This window comes from Coturnix japonica, unplaced genomic scaffold, assembly GCF_001577835.2.
Source record: "Coturnix japonica isolate 7356 unplaced genomic scaffold, Coturnix japonica 2.1 chrUnrandom605, whole genome shotgun sequence".
Lineage (NCBI taxonomy): Eukaryota > Metazoa > Chordata > Aves > Galliformes > Phasianidae > Coturnix > Coturnix japonica.
The window spans coordinates 4,412-20,603 of record NW_015439978.1 but is presented as its reverse complement, the minus strand read 5'-3'; the positions used below and the strand labels follow the sequence as shown (position 1 = coordinate 20,603).

The 16,192-nt window shown below is 52.0% G+C and overlaps 1 protein-coding gene across 1 annotated transcript in view; it reads right to left on the bottom strand.

Annotated features, from left to right (window-relative positions):
* The window catches only part of LOC107307449 (phosphoribosylformylglycinamidine synthase), a gene marked incomplete at its 5' end in the record, with an annotated part of 40,249 nt that extends 25,579 nt beyond the window's left edge, over window positions 1-14,670 (bottom strand). Inside the window, 5 exons of the mRNA XM_032441820.1 lie at window positions 1,932-2,093; window positions 5,430-5,491; window positions 9,660-9,816; window positions 12,605-12,678; window positions 14,523-14,670. Coding sequence (XP_032297711.1) covers window positions 1,932-2,093; window positions 5,430-5,491; window positions 9,660-9,816; window positions 12,605-12,678; window positions 14,523-14,670 — 603 coding nt within the window. The remainder of the gene's footprint in view (window positions 1-1,931; window positions 2,094-5,429; window positions 5,492-9,659; window positions 9,817-12,604; window positions 12,679-14,522) is intronic.
* Between the last annotated feature and the right edge of the window lie 1,522 nt (window positions 14,671-16,192).

Below are 16,192 nucleotides of genomic sequence, written 5' to 3'. Positions count from 1 at the left end.
CATTGATCCCAATGCCTCCATAGACCCCAATGACCCCATAGACCCCATTGACTCCAATGGACCCATTGACTCCCATTGATCCCCATTGATCCCATAGACCCCACAGACCCCATAGACCCCATAGACCCCATTGACCCCATAGACCCCATAGACCCCATAGACCCCACAGACCCCAATGATCCCATTGACCCCATAGACCCCATAGACCCCATAGACCCCATAGACCCTATAGACCCCAATGCCCCCATTGACCCCATAGACCCCATTAACCCCATTGATCCCAATGCCCTCATTGACCCCATTGACTCCATAGACCCCATTGACCCCAATATCCCCCACTGACCCCACTGACCCCATAGACCCCACTGACCCCATAGACCCCATAGACCCCATTGACCCCATAGACCCCAATGACCCCATAGACCCCAATGACCCCATTGACTCCATTGACTCCAATGGACCCATTGACTCCATTGATCCCCATTGATTCCATTGACCCCATAGACCCCACTGACCCCATAGACCCCATAGACCCCATTGACCCCATAGACCCCATTGATCCCCATTGACTCCATTGATCCCATTGACCCCATAGACCCCACTGATCCCATTGACCCCATAGACCCCATTGACCCCATAGACCCCATAGACCCCATTGACCCCATAGACCCCATAGACCCTATAGACCCGAATGACCCCATAGACCCCATTGACTCCATTGACCCCATTGATCCCAATGCCCTCATAGACCCCATTGACTCCAATGACCCCAATGACCCCAATGACCCCATAGACCCCAATGACCCCATAGACCCCATAGACCCCATAGACCCCATTAACCCCATAGACCCCAATGCCCCCATTAACCCCATTGATCCCATTGATCCCATAGACCCTATAGACCCCATAAACTCCAATGCCCCCATTAACCCCATTGATCCCAATGCCCTCATAGACCCCATTGACACCATAGACCCCATTGACCCCATTGATCCCATTGATTCCATAGACCCCATTGATCCCATGGACGCATTGACACCATTGACCCCATAGACCCCATAGACCCCAATGACCCCATAGACCCCATAGACCCCACAGACCCCAATGATCCCATTGACCCCATAGACCCCATAGACCCCATAGACCCCAATGCCCCCATTAACCCCATTGACACCAATGCCCTCATAGACCCTATAGACCCCAATGACCCCATAGACCCCATAGACCCCAATGATCCCATTGACCCCATAGACCCCATAGACCCGAATGACCCCATAGACCCCATTGACCCCATAGACCCCAATGACCCCAATGCCCCCATTAACCCCATTGATCCCAATGCCCTCATAGACCCCATAGACTCCAATGACCCCATAGACCCCATTGACCCCCATTGATCCCCATTGACCCCCATTGATCCCCATTGATCCCCATTGATCCCCATTGATCCCCATTGATCCCCATTGATTCCCATTGACTCCATTGATCCCCATTGACCCCATAAACCCCATTGACCCCACTGATCCCACTGACCTCATTGATCCCATAGACCCCATTGACCCCATAGACCCTATAGACCCCATAGACCCCATTGACCCCAATGCCCCCATTAACCCCATTGATCCCTATGCCCTCATTGACCCCATTAACTCCATTGACCCCATAGACCTCATTGACCCCATTGATCCCATTGACCCCATTGGCCCCATAGACCCCACAGACCCTATAGGCCCCCATGACCCCATAGACCCCATTGACCCTATAGACCCCATTGGCCCCATAGACCCCAATGACTCCAATGTCCCCATTGATCCCATTGACCCCATAGACCCCATTAACCCCATAGACCCCATTGATCCCATTAGCCCCACTGACCCCATAGACCCCATATACCCCATTAACCCCACAGACCCCACAGACCCCATAACCACCTTCCCATCTCCAGTGATGGAGCCCACGACACTTATGGGGCATCGCTCCCGTCGCCCCAAAGCCTCCAGCAGCTCCATCCCTTGGGGTCGGGCCAGCAGAGCGTTGGATTCCTGGTACTCGGCCCCCCATAACTCCAACACGCTCAGTGTGGGGTCACCCCTCTGTGCCCCATAAGTTATAGGGTCAGGGGTGGGATTATAGGGGCAGGGGGTTCCCACACTGAGACCCATAAGTTATGGGGTCAGGGGGTCCCCCCCACTGAGACCCATAAGTTATGGGGTTGGGAAGGGCTTATAGGGTCAGGGGGTTCCCCCTTCTGTGCCCCATAAGTTATAGGGTCAGGGGTGGGCTTATAGGGTCAGGGGGTCCCCCACTGAGACCCATAAGTTATGGGGTCAGGGGTGGGATTATAGGGTCAGGGGGTCCCCCCTCTGTGCCCCATAAGTTATGGGGTCAGGGGGTCCCCCCAATGAGACCCATAAGTTATGGGGTCAGGGGTGGGATTATAGGGGCAGGGGGTCCCCCCCTCTGTGCCCTATAACTTATGGGGTCAGGGGAAGGCTTATGGGCCCCCCTCTGCCCCCCATATAGGGGATAGGGGTCCCCCCACTGAGACCCATAAGTTATGGGGTCAGGGGTGGGATTATAGGGGCAGGGGGTTCCCACACTGAGACCCCATAAGTTATGGGGTCAGGGGAAGGCTTATGGGCCCCCCTCTGTGCCCCATAAGTTATAGGGTCAGGGAAGGGCTTATAGGGTCAGGGGGTCCCCCCAATGAGACCCATAAGTTATGGGGTCAGGGGTGGGAATATAGGGTCAGGGGATCCCCCTTCTGTGCCCCATAAGTTATGGGGTCAGGGGGTCCCCCCAATGAGACCCATAAGTTATGGGGTCAGGGGAAGGCTTATGGGCCCCCCTCTGTGCCCCATAAGTTATGGGGTCAGGGGTGGGATTATAGGGGCAGGGGGTTCCCACACTGAGACCCATAAGTTATGGGGTCAGGGGTGGGCTTATAGGGTCAGGGGGTTCCCCCCTCTGTGCCCCATAAGTTATGGGGTCAGTGGGTTCCCCCAATGAGACCTATAAGTTATGGGGTCAGGGGTGGGCTTATAGGGGCAGGGGGTTCCCACACTGAGACCCATAAGTTATGGGGTCAGGGGTGGGATTATAGGGTCAGGGGGTTCCCCCAATGAGACCCATAAGTTATGGGGTCAGGGGAAGGCTTATGGGCCCCCCTCTGCCCCCCATATAGGGGATAGGGGTCCCCCCACTGAGACCCACAAGTTATGGGGTCAGGGAAGGGCTTATAGGGTCAGGGGGTCCCCCCCTCTGTGCCCCATAAGTTATGGGGTCAGGGGTGGGCTTATAGGGTCAAGGGGTTCCCCCCTCTGTGCCCCATAAGTTATGGGGTCAGTGGGTTCCCCCAATGAGACCCATAAGTTATAGGGTCAGGGGTGGGCTTATAGGGTCAGGGGGTCCCCCCCTCTGTGCCCCATAAGTTATGGGGTCAGTGGGTTCCCCCAATGAGACCTATAAGTTATGGGGTCAGGGGTGGGATTATAGGGTCAGGGGGTCCCCCCCACTGAGACCCATAAGTTATGGGGTCAGGGGTGGGAATATAGGGTCAGGGGGTCCCCCTCTGTGCCCCATAAGTTATAGGGTCAGGGGTGGGCTTATAGGGTCAGGGGTTCCCCCAATGAGACCCATAAGTTATAGGGTCAAGAAGGGCTTATGGGCCCCCCTCTGCCCCCCATATAGGGGATAGGGGTCCCCCCAATGAGACCCATAAGTTATGGGGTCAGGGGTGGGCTCATAGGGGCAGGGGGTTCCCACACTGAGACCCATAAGTTATGGGGTCAAGAAGGGCTTATGGGCCCCCCTCTGCCCCCCATATAGGGGATAGGGGTCCCCCCACTGAGACCCATAAGTTATGGGGTCAGGGGAAGGCTTATGGGCCCCCCTCTGTGCCCCATAAGTTATAGGGTCAGGGGTGGGAATATAGGGTCAGGGGGTCCCCCCTCTGTGCCCCATAAGTTATGGGGTCAGTGGGTTCCCCCAATGAGACCCATAAGTTATGGGGTCAGGGGAAGGCTTATGGGCCCCCCTCTGTGCCCCATAAGTTATAGGGTCAGGGAAGGGCTTATAGGGTCAGGGGGTCCCCCCCTCTGTGCCCCATAAGTTATGGGGTCAGGGAAGGGCTTATAGGGGCAGGGGTTTCCCCAGTGAGACCCATAAGTTATGGGGTCAGGGGTGGGATTATAGGGGCAGGGGGTCACCCCCTCTGTGCCCCATAAGTTATGGGGTCAAGAAGGGCTTATGGGCCCCCCTCTGCCCCCCATATAGGGGATAGGGGTCCCCCCATTGAGACCCATAAGTTATGGGGTCAGGGGTGGGAATATAGGGTCAGGGGGTTCCCCCCTCTGTGCCCCATAAGTTATGGGGTCAGGGGTGGGCTCATAGGGGCAGGGGGTCCCCCCTCTGTGCCCCATAAGTTATGGGGTCAGGGGTGGGCTTATAGGGTCAGGGGGTCCCCCCCTCTGTGCCCCATAAGTTATGGGGTCAGGGGGTCCCCCCAATGAGACCTATAAGTTATGGGGTCAGGGGTGGGAATATAGGGTCAGGGGATCCCCCTTCTGTGCCCCATAAGTTATGGGGTCAGGGGTGGGCTCATAGGGGCAAGGGGTTCCCACACTGAGACCCATAAGTTATAGGGTCAGGGAAGGGCTTATAGGGTCAGGGGGTTCCCCCCTCTGTGCCCTATAAGTTATAGGGTCAGGGGTGGGATTATAGGGGCAGGGGGTCCCCCTTCTGTGCCCTATAAGTTATAGGGTCAGGGGAAGGCTTATGGGCCCCCCTCTGCCCCCCATATAGGGGATAGGGGTCCCCCCACTGAGACCCATAAGTTATGGGGTCAGGGGTGGGCTTATAGGGTCAGGGGGTCCCCCTTCTGTGCCCTATAAGTTATAGGGTCAGGGGAGGGCTTATAGGGGCAGGGGTCCTTATGGGGGGATATGGGGCTAGGGGTCTCTATGGGGCAGGTTATGGGGTCAGGGCTCTCTATGGGGCAGGGTTATAGGGCAGGGCTCTCTATGGGGCAGGTTATGGGGTCAGGGCTCTCTATGGGGCAGGGTTATGGGGCAGGGCTCTCTATAGGGCAGGGTTATGGGGTCAGGGCTCTCTATGGGGCAGGGTTCTCTATGGGGCAGGGCTCTCTATGGGGCAGGGCTCTCTATGGGGCAGGGCTATCTATGGGGCAGGTTATGGGATCAGGGCTCTCTATGGGGCTGTCTATGGGGCAGGGCTCTCTATGGGGCAGGTTATGGGGCTGTCTATGGGGCAGGTTATGGGGCAGGTTATGGGGCAGGGCTCTCTATGGGTCAGGGTTATGGGGCAGGGCTCTCTATGGGGCAGGGTTCTCTATGGGGCAGGTTATGGGGCTGTCTATGGGGCAGGGCTCTCTATGGGGCAGGTTATGGGGCAGGTTATGGGGTCCCCACCTGGAAGCGGCTGGCGTAGATGACGGCCCCAGCGGGGTCACAGATCTCCTTCAGAACGTTCCCTATAGGGGAAAACACGGCCCCATAGACCCCATAAACCCCATAGACCCCATAGACCCCATAGACCCCATAAACCCCATAGACCCCATAGACCCCATAGACCCCATAAACCCCATAGACCCCATAAACCCCATAGACCCCATAGACCNATATACCACCCCATAACCCCCATAGGACCCCCCCAGGACCCCTTATATCCCCCTATATCCCCCCTTATACCACCCCATATCCCCCTATATCCCCCCATATCCCCCTATAACCCCCCATAACCCCCATATTACCCCCATATCCCCCTATACCACCCCATAACCCCCATAGGAACCCCCCGGACCCCTATATCCCCCTATATCCCCCTATATCCCCCCTATTCCCCCCATACCCCATAGGACCCCATATCCCCCCATATTTCCCCCTTTATATCGCCCCATATCCCCCCTTTAGACACCATATCCCCCTATATCCCCCCCATATTCCCCCCATATCCCCCCTATATCCCCCCATAACCAACCCCATATACCCCCCATTATCCCCCCTATACCACCCCATAACCCCCATAGGACCCATAGGACTCCTATATCACCCCATAACCCCCATAGGACCCCTATATCCCCCCATATACCACCCCATAACCCCCATATTCCCCCATAGGACCCTATTTACCCCCTGTATTCCCTATTACACCCCATAACCCCCATAGGACCCCATAAGGACCCCTATATCCCCCTATATCCCCCCATAACCACCCCATATCCCCCCTATATGACCCCATAACCCCATATTCCCTATATGACCCCATAACCCCATAACCCCATATTCCCCTATATGACCCCATAACCCCATAACCCCATATTCCCTTATATGACCCCATAACCCTTATATCCCCCCTATACCAACCCCATAACCCCATAACCCCATATTCCCCTATATAACCCCATAAACCCATATTCCCTATATGACCCATAACCCTATATCCCATAAGGAACCCCATAAACCCCATAAACCCCATAACCCCATTAAACCCCATATTCCCCTATAGGACCCCATAGCCCCCCCATACCCCAAATCCCATAAGGAACCCCATATTCCCCTATAGGACCCCATATCCCCCCCATACCCAAATCCCATAAGGAACCCCATAACCCATAAACCCCATATTCCCTATAGGACCCCATAGCCCCCCCATACCCCAAATCCATAAGGAACCCCATATTCCCCTATAGGACCCCATATCCCCCCATACCCCAAATCCCATAAGGAAACCATAACCCCATAAACCCCATAACCCCATTAAGGAACCCCATAGCCTCCCATACCCAAACCCCATAAGGATCCCCATAAACCCATAACCCCATAACCCCTATATTCCCCTATATGACCCCAAACCCCATATGGAACCCCATAGGACCCCATAAACCCCATAACCCCATAAACCCCATAACCCCCCATATGACCCCATAACCCCATGGGACCCATAGCCCCCTATACCCATAACCCCATATTCCCCTATATAACCCATAACCCCATATCCCCCCATATGACCCCATAACCCCATAACCCCATATTCCCCTATATGACCCCATAACCCCATATCCCCCCTATTTACCACCCATAACCCCATATTTCCCTAATAACCCATAACCCCATATTCCCCCTATAAACCCCATAACCCCATATTCCCCCATATAACCCCATAACCCATATTCCCCCATATAAACCCCATAACCCCATATTCCCCATATAAACCCCATAACCCCATATTCCCCCATATAACCCATACCCATATCCCCATAACCCCATAACCCATATTCCCTATATAACCCCATAACCCCATATTCCCCTATATAACCCATAACCCCATATTCCCCCAATAACCCATAACCCCATAACCCCAAATCCCCCCTATACACCCCATAACCCCATAACCCCATATCCCCCTATACCACCCCATAACCCCATAAACCCCATATCCCCCTATATCCCCCCCATAACCACCCATATACCCCCCATATCCCCCCTATACCACCCATAACCCCATATCCCTCCTATATCACCCCTATATCCCCCTATATCCCCCTATACCATCCCATAAACCCCATATTCCCCCATAGGGACCCCTAATCCCCCTATATCCCCCCCATATCCCCCCTATATCCCCCTATATCCCCCCCTATACCACCCATAACCCCATAAGTAACCCCATATTCCCCTATACCACCCATAACCCCCATATCCCCCCTATATTCCCCTATATCCCCCTATACCACCCCATAACCACCCCATATCCCCCCTATATCCCCCTATACACCCCATAACCCCATAACCCCATATTCCCTATATGACCCCAAATCCCATAAGTAACCCCATAGACCCCACTAACCCATTGGGACCCCATAGCCCCCTATACCCAAACCCATAAGGTAACCCCATATTCCCCTATAGGATCCCAAAACCCCATATTTCCCCCATATTCCCCTATATGACCCCAAACCCATAAGGAACCCCATAACCCCATAAAACCCCATAACCCCATAAACCCCATATTCCCCTATTAGGACCCCATAGCCCCCCATACCCCAAATCCCATAAGGAACCCTAACCCATAAACCCATAACCCCACAGGGACCCCATATTCCCCTATATAACCCATAACCCCATAACCCCATATTCCCCTATATAACCCAATAACCCCATAACCCCATATCCCCTATATAACCCCATAACCCCATATCCCCCTATATCCCCCATATACCCCCCATATCCCCCCTATTCCCCCCTATACCACCCCATAACCCCCATATTCCCCCCCCAGGACCCCTATATCCCCCTATATCCCCCCCTATACCACCCCATAAACCCCATATACCCCCCATATCCCCCTATACCACCCCATAACCCCCATATCCCCCCTATATCCCCCATATACACCCATAACCCCCATAGGACCCATAGGACCCCTATATCCCCCTATATCCCCCCTATACCACCCCATAAACCCCATATCCCCCTATATCACCCCATAACCCCCATAGGACCCCCCCAGGACCCCTATATATCCCCTATATCCCCTACTAATCCCCCTATATCACCCCTATATCCCCCCATATCCCCCTATATCTCCCCTATACCCCCCATAAACCCCATAGGACCCCAAGGACCCCTATATCCCCCCATATCCCCCCTATAACCCCCATAACCCCTTTATGACCCCCATATCCCCCCCATATAAACCACCCCATATCCCCCCTATAACCCCCCATAACCCCTTTAGGATTCCCATATCCCCCTATATCCCCCCTATACCACCCCATAACCCCCATATTCCCCCCCAGGACCCCTATATCCCCCTATATCCCCCTATACCACCCCCATAAAACCCCATATACCCCCATATCCCCCTAACCACGCCATAACCCCATAGACCCCCCCAGGACCCCTATATCCCCTATATCCCCCTATATCCCCTATATCCCCCCTACAACCCCCCATAACCCCCTTTAGGACCCCCATATCCACCCTATACTCCCCCATATCCCCTCTTAGGACCCCCATATCACCCCATATCCCCCCATATCCACCCCATAACCCCCATATTCCCCATAGGACCCCTATATCCCCCATAACCCCCATAGGAAACCCCCAGGGACCCCTATTATATCCCCCCCTATATCCCCCCTATATTCCCTCCTATACCCCTATATCCCTCTATATCCCCCTAGATCCCCTATACCACCCCATATCCCCCTATATCCCCCTATACCACCCCATAACCCCCATAGGACCCCATAGGACCCCCCAGGACCCCCATATCCCCCTATATCACCCCTATATCCCCCTATATCCCCCCTATACCACCCCATAACCCCATAACCCCATATTCCCCATATAACCCCATAACCCCATATTCCCCATATAACCCCATAACCCCATATTCCCCTATACCACCCCATAACCCCATATTCCCCCATATAACCCCATAACCCCATAACCCCATATTCCCCTATATAACCCCATAACCCCATATTCCCCCATATAACCCCATAACCCCATATTCCCCTATATAACCCCATAACCCCATATTCCCCCTATACCACCCCATAACCCCATATTCCCCTATATAACCCCATAACCCCATATAACCCCATAACCCCATAAACCCTATATTCCCCATACCATTGCCCCCAGCCCCCTGGTCGTGGATGCTACATATGGGGTTTTTGGCCCCATATTCCACACAGCCCCGTAAAACCCTATTGAGCTTCTGTCCATTTCGGGGTCCCCGCGTTGAACGCCCCCCAATATCCCGCTCCTCACTGTTGTCACCTTGGACCTATAGGGGATTAATATGGGGTTATATGGGGTTATATGGGGTTGTATGGGGTTATATGGGGTTATATGGGGGTATATGGGGTGATATGGGGTATACTGGTTATATGGGGTTATATGGGGTTATATGGGGTTATATGGGGTTATATGGGGTTGATATCGGGTTATATGGGTATATGGGGTTATATGGGGTTTATAGTTATTGGGGTTATATGGGGTGATATGGGTTATATGGGGTTTATATGGGGTTATTGGGTATTATGGGTTATATGGGGTTTATATGGGTTATATGGGGTTATATGGGGTATATGGGGTTATATTGGGGTTATATGGGGTTATATGGGTTATATGGGTTATATGGGGTTATATGGGGTTATATGGGGTTATATTGGGGTTATATGGGTTGTATGGGGTTATTATGGGGTTATATGGGTTATATGGGGGATATGGGTTATATGGGTTATATGGGGTTATATGGGGTTATATGGAGTTATATGGGGTTATATGGGGTTATCATGGGGTTATATGGGGTTATATGGGTTTATATGGGTCTTATGGGTTATATGGGGTAATTGGGGTTATATGGTAGTTGGGTTATATGGGGTTATATGGGTGTATATGGGGTTATATGGGGTTATATGGGTTATATGGGGTTATATGGGGTTCTATGGGGTTATATGGGTTATATGGGTATATGGGGTTATATGGGTATATGGGGTTATATGGGGTTATATGGGGTTATATGGGTTATATGGGGTTATATGGGGGACATGGGGGGATATGGGGTTATATGGGGTTATATGGGGGGATATGGGGTTATATGGGTTGGGTTATATGGGGTTATATGGGGTATATGGGTTATATGGGGTTATAATGTATGGGTATATGGGGTATATGGGGTTATATGGGTTATATGGGGTCGTTATAGGGTTATATGGGGTTATAATTGGGGTTCTATGGGTTATATGGGTTATATGGGGTTATATGGGGTCGTTTATGGGGTTATATGCCCCCATATCCCGCTCCTCACTGTTGTCCCCTTGGACCTATAGGGGTATATGGGGTTATATGGGGTTATATGGGGTTATATGGGGTTATATGGGGTTATATGGAGTCGTTATGGGGTTATATGGGGTTATATGGGGTTTATATGGGGTTATATTGGGTATATGGGGTATATGGGTTATATGGGGTTATATGGAGTCGTTATGGGGTTATATGCCCCCATATCCCGGCTCCTCAGTGTTGTCCCTTGGACCTATAGGGGTATATTGGGGTCATTATAGGGTTATATGGGGTTATATGGGGTTATATGGGGTTATTATGGGGTTATATGGGGTTATATGGGGTATATGGAATCGTTATGGGGTTATATTGGGGGATATAGGGGATATAGGGGGATATGGGTTTATGGGTTATATGGGGTATATGGGTTATATGGGTTATATGGGTTACATGGGGTTATTATGCGGGTATATGGGGTTATATGGGGTTATATGGGGTATATGGGGTTTATATGGGGTTATTATGGGGTTATATGGGGGTATATGGGTTTATATGGGGTTATATGGGTTATATGGGGTTATATGGGGTATATGGGGTTATATGGGATTATATGGGGTTATATGGGGTTATATGGGTATATGGGTTATATGGGGTTATATGGGGTTATATGGGGTTATATGGGATTATATGGGGGTATATGGGGTCGTTATGGGGTTATATTGGGGGATATAGGGGATATAGGGGGATATGGTGTTATATGGGGTTATATGGGGTTATATGGGGTTATATGGGGGTATATGGGGTTATATGGGGTTATATGGGGTATATGGGGTTATATGGGATTATATGGGGCTATATGAGGTGTGGGGAGTTATATGGGGTCTTTATGGGGTTATATGGGGTCATTATGGGGTTATATGGGGTTATATGGGGTTATATGGGGTTTTATGGGGATATATTGGGTATATATGGGGTTATATGGGTATATGGGGTATATGGGGTTATATGGGGTTATATGGGGTTATATGGGGTTATATGGGTTATTGGGGTTGTTATGGGGGTATATGGGGTATATGGGGTCGTTATGGGGTTATATGGGGTCGTTATGGGGTTATATGGGGTATATGGGGTCGTTATAGGGTATATGGGGTCGTTATGGGGTTATATGGGGTTGTTATAGGGTTATATGGGGGTATATGGGGGTATATGGGGTACATGGGGTCATTATGGGGTCATTATGGGGTTATTATGGGGGTATATGGGGTATATGGGGTATATAGGGTCATTATGGGGGTACGTGGGGGCCATATAGGGTCATTCTATGGGGGTCATTATGGGCCACATAGTGGGGATTATGGGGCCATTTAGGGTCATTTATGGGTATAATTATGGAGCCACATAGGGATATGGGGCCATATAGGGTCATTTATGGGGTCATTTATATGGCCAGTATAGGGGGATATGGGGCCATATAGGGTCATTTATGGGGTCATTATGGGCCACATAGGGGGATATGGGGCCATATAGGGTCATTTATGGGGTCATTATGGGCCACATAGGGGGATATGGGGCCTTATAGGGTCATTTATGGGGTTTTTATGGGCCACATAGGGGGATATGGGGCCATATAGGGACATATGGGGCCATATAGGGTCATTTATGGGGTCATTATGGGGCCAATAGGGGCCATTTAGGGACATATGGGGCCACATAGGGACAAATGGGGCCATATAGGGACATATGGGGCCATATAGGGTCATTTATGGGGTCATTATGGGGACCCATACCTGGATGGAGGAGGCAGCTCCGCCCCCGACCCCGATCCTATAAGCGGGACCCCCAATCTTCACCACCAGCATCCCTATATGGGGGGAATGGGGGGTTATGGGGTCCCTTATAGGGTATGGGGGTCTATAGGGTCCCATGGGGGTCTATGGGGTCCCGTATGGGATTTGGGTTATGGGGGCTATGGGGTCTCATGGGGTATTGGGGTCTATGGGGTCCCATATAGGATTTGGGATATGGGGGGTCTATGGGGTCCCATGGGGGCTATGGGGTATGGGGGTCTATGGGGTCCCTTATAGGGTATGGGGGTCTATAGGGTCCCATGGGGGTCTATGGGATCCCTTATGGGATTTGGGGTATGGGGGCTATGGGGTGGTTATGGGGCAGTTATGGGGCAGCTATGGGGTCTCTATGGGGTCTCTATAGGGCAGCTATGGGGTCTCTATAGGGTCTCTATGGGGCAGCTACGGGGCTGCTATGGGGCCACTGTGGGGCAGCTATGGGGTCTCTATGGGGTCCCTATGTGTCTCAATGGATCTCTATGGACTCAATAGAACCCTATGGGGTCTCTATGGGGCCGTTATGGGGTCCCTATAGGGTCTCTATGGGGTCCCTATAGGGTCTCTATGGGGCAGCTATGGGGTCTCTATGGGGCAGCTATGGGGTTTCTACGGGGCAGCTATGGGTCTCAATGGATCTCTATGGAACTCAATGGATCCCAATGGAACTCAATAGAACGCTATGGGGTGGTTATGGGGTCTCTATGGGGTCCCTATAGGGTCTCTATGGGGTCCCTATAGGGTCTCTATGGGGTCCCTATAGGGTCTCTATGGGGCAGCTATGGGGTCCCTATAGGGTCTCTATGGGGCAGCTAGCTATGGGGTCTCTATGGGGTCTCTATGGGGCAGCTATGGGTCAGCTATGGGTCTCAATGTATTTCTATGGAACTCAGTGGATCCCAATGGAACTCAATAGAACGCTATGGGGTGGTTATGGGGTGGTTATGGGGTCTCTATGGGGCAGCTATGGGGCAGCTATGGGGTCTCTATGGGGCAGCTATGGGGTCTCTAAGGGGTCCCTATGGGTCTCAATGGATCCCAATGGAACTCAATGGATCCCAATGGAACTCAATAGAACCCTATGGGGTGGTTAGGGTGTGGTTATGGGGTCTCTATGGGGCAGCTATGGGGTCTCTATGGGGTCCCTATGTGTCTCAATGGATCTCAATGGAACTCAATGGATCTCAATGGAACTCAATGGATCTCAATGGAACTCAATGGATCCCAATGGAACTCAATAGAACCCTATGGGGTGGTTATGGGGTGGTTATGGGGTGGTTATGGGGCAGCTATGGGGCAGCTATGGGGTCCCTATAGGGTCTCTATGGGGCAGCTATGGAACTCAATGGATCCCAATGGAACTCAATGGATCCCAATGGAACTCAATGGATCCCAATGGAACTCAACAGAACCCTATGGGGTGGTTATGGGGTGGTTATGGGGTCTCTATGGGGCAGCTATGGGTCTTAATGGATCTCAATGGAACTCAATGGATCCCAATGGAACTCAATAGAACCCTATGGGGTGGTTATGGGGTGGTTATGGGGTGGTTATGGGGTCTCTATGGGGCAGCTATGGGGCAGCTATGGGGCAGCTATGGGGTCTCTATGGGGTCCCTATAGGGTCTCTATGGGGCCGCTATGGGGTCTCTATGGTGTCTCTAAGGGGTCCCTATGGGTCTCAATGGATCTCAATGGAACTCAATAGAACCCTATGGGGTGGTTATGGGGCAGCTATGGGGCAGCTATGGGTCTCAATGTATTTCTATGGAACTCAATGGATCCCAATGGAACTCAATAGAACGCTATGGGGTGGTTATGGGGCAGCTATGGGGCAGCTATGGGGCAGCTATGGGGCAGACCTGGCTGTGGGGTCTCCTTGTGGACGTGTCCATCCTCGATGGCCCCAATTCCCCCACTGAACATGATGGGCTTCACCCATTCCCGTCTCTGACCCCCAGGTAGAACCAGGCCGAAGGAGCGGGCGAAACCTATGGGGCACAATGGAAATCAATGGGGCACAATGGAAATCAGTGGGGCACAATGGAAATCAATGGGGCACAATGGAGATCAGTGGGGCACAATAGAAATCAATGGGCACAATGGAGATCAATGGGGCACAATAGAAAATCAAATGGGGCACAATGGAAATCAAATGGGCAACAATGGAAGCAGCTTGCGCGGGCACAGATGGAAATCAATGGGCACAATGGAGATCAATGGGGCACAATGGGAATCAATGGGGCACCAATGGAAATCAATGGGGCACAATGAGAAATTCAATGGGGCACAATGGAAATCAATGGGGCCACAATGCGAAACCAATGGGGCACAATGGGAGATCAATGGGGGCACAAGGGAAAATCAATGGGGGCACCAATGGAGATCAGTGCGGGGCACAATGGAGGATCAATGGGGCACAATTGGAAATCAATGGCACAATATTGGAGATACAAATGGGGCACAATGGAAATCAATGGGGCACAATGGGGAGATCAAATGGGGCACAATGGAAATCAATGGGGCACAATGGAGATCAATGGGCACAATGGAGGCATCAATGGGGGCACAATGGAAAATTCAATGCGGGCACAATGGAAATCAATGGGCCACAATTGGAGTCAATGGGGCCACAATCGGAGATCAATGGGGCCACAATGGAGACAATGGGGGACACAATGGAGATCAATGGGGACACAATTGGAAATCAATTGGGGCACAATAGAAAACCTATAGGGCACAATAGAAATTCAATGGGGGCACCAATTAGAAACCTCATGGGCACAATTGGAAATCAATGGGGCACAATGGAGATCAATGGGGCACAATAGGAAATCAATGGGGCACAATGGAGATCAATGGGGCACAATGGAGATCAATGGGGCACAATGGAAATCAATGGGGCACAATGGAAATCAATGGCGGGCACAATTGGGAGATCAATGGGGCACAATGGAGATCAATGGGGCACAATAAGGAAATCAATGGGGCACAATGGAGATCAATTGGGGGCACAATGGAGATCCAAATGGGCACAATAGAAAATCAATGGGGCACAATTGGATTCCAATGGCGGCACAATTGGGAAATCATGGGGCACAATGGAGATCAGTGGGGGCACAATGGAGATCAATGGGGCACAATGGAGATCAATGGGGCACAATAGAAATCAATGGGGCACAATAGAAACCTATAGGGCACAATGGAAACCAATGGGTGCCCCCCCCCACCCCATATAGGGTCCCCCCCCATATAGGGTCCCCCCTCTATAGGGTCCCCCCCAATACCCCATATAGGGTCCCCCCATATAGGGTCACCCCATACCCCATATAGGGTCCCCCCCCTATAGGGTGACCCCATACCCCATATAGGGTCCCCCCTCTATAGGGTCACCCTATACCCCATATAGGGTCCCCCTATACCCCATATAGGGTCCCCCCCCTATAGGGTCCCCCCCCATATGGTGACCCCATACCCCATATAGGGTCCCCCCCCCTATAGGATCCCCCCCTATAGGGTGACCCCATACCCC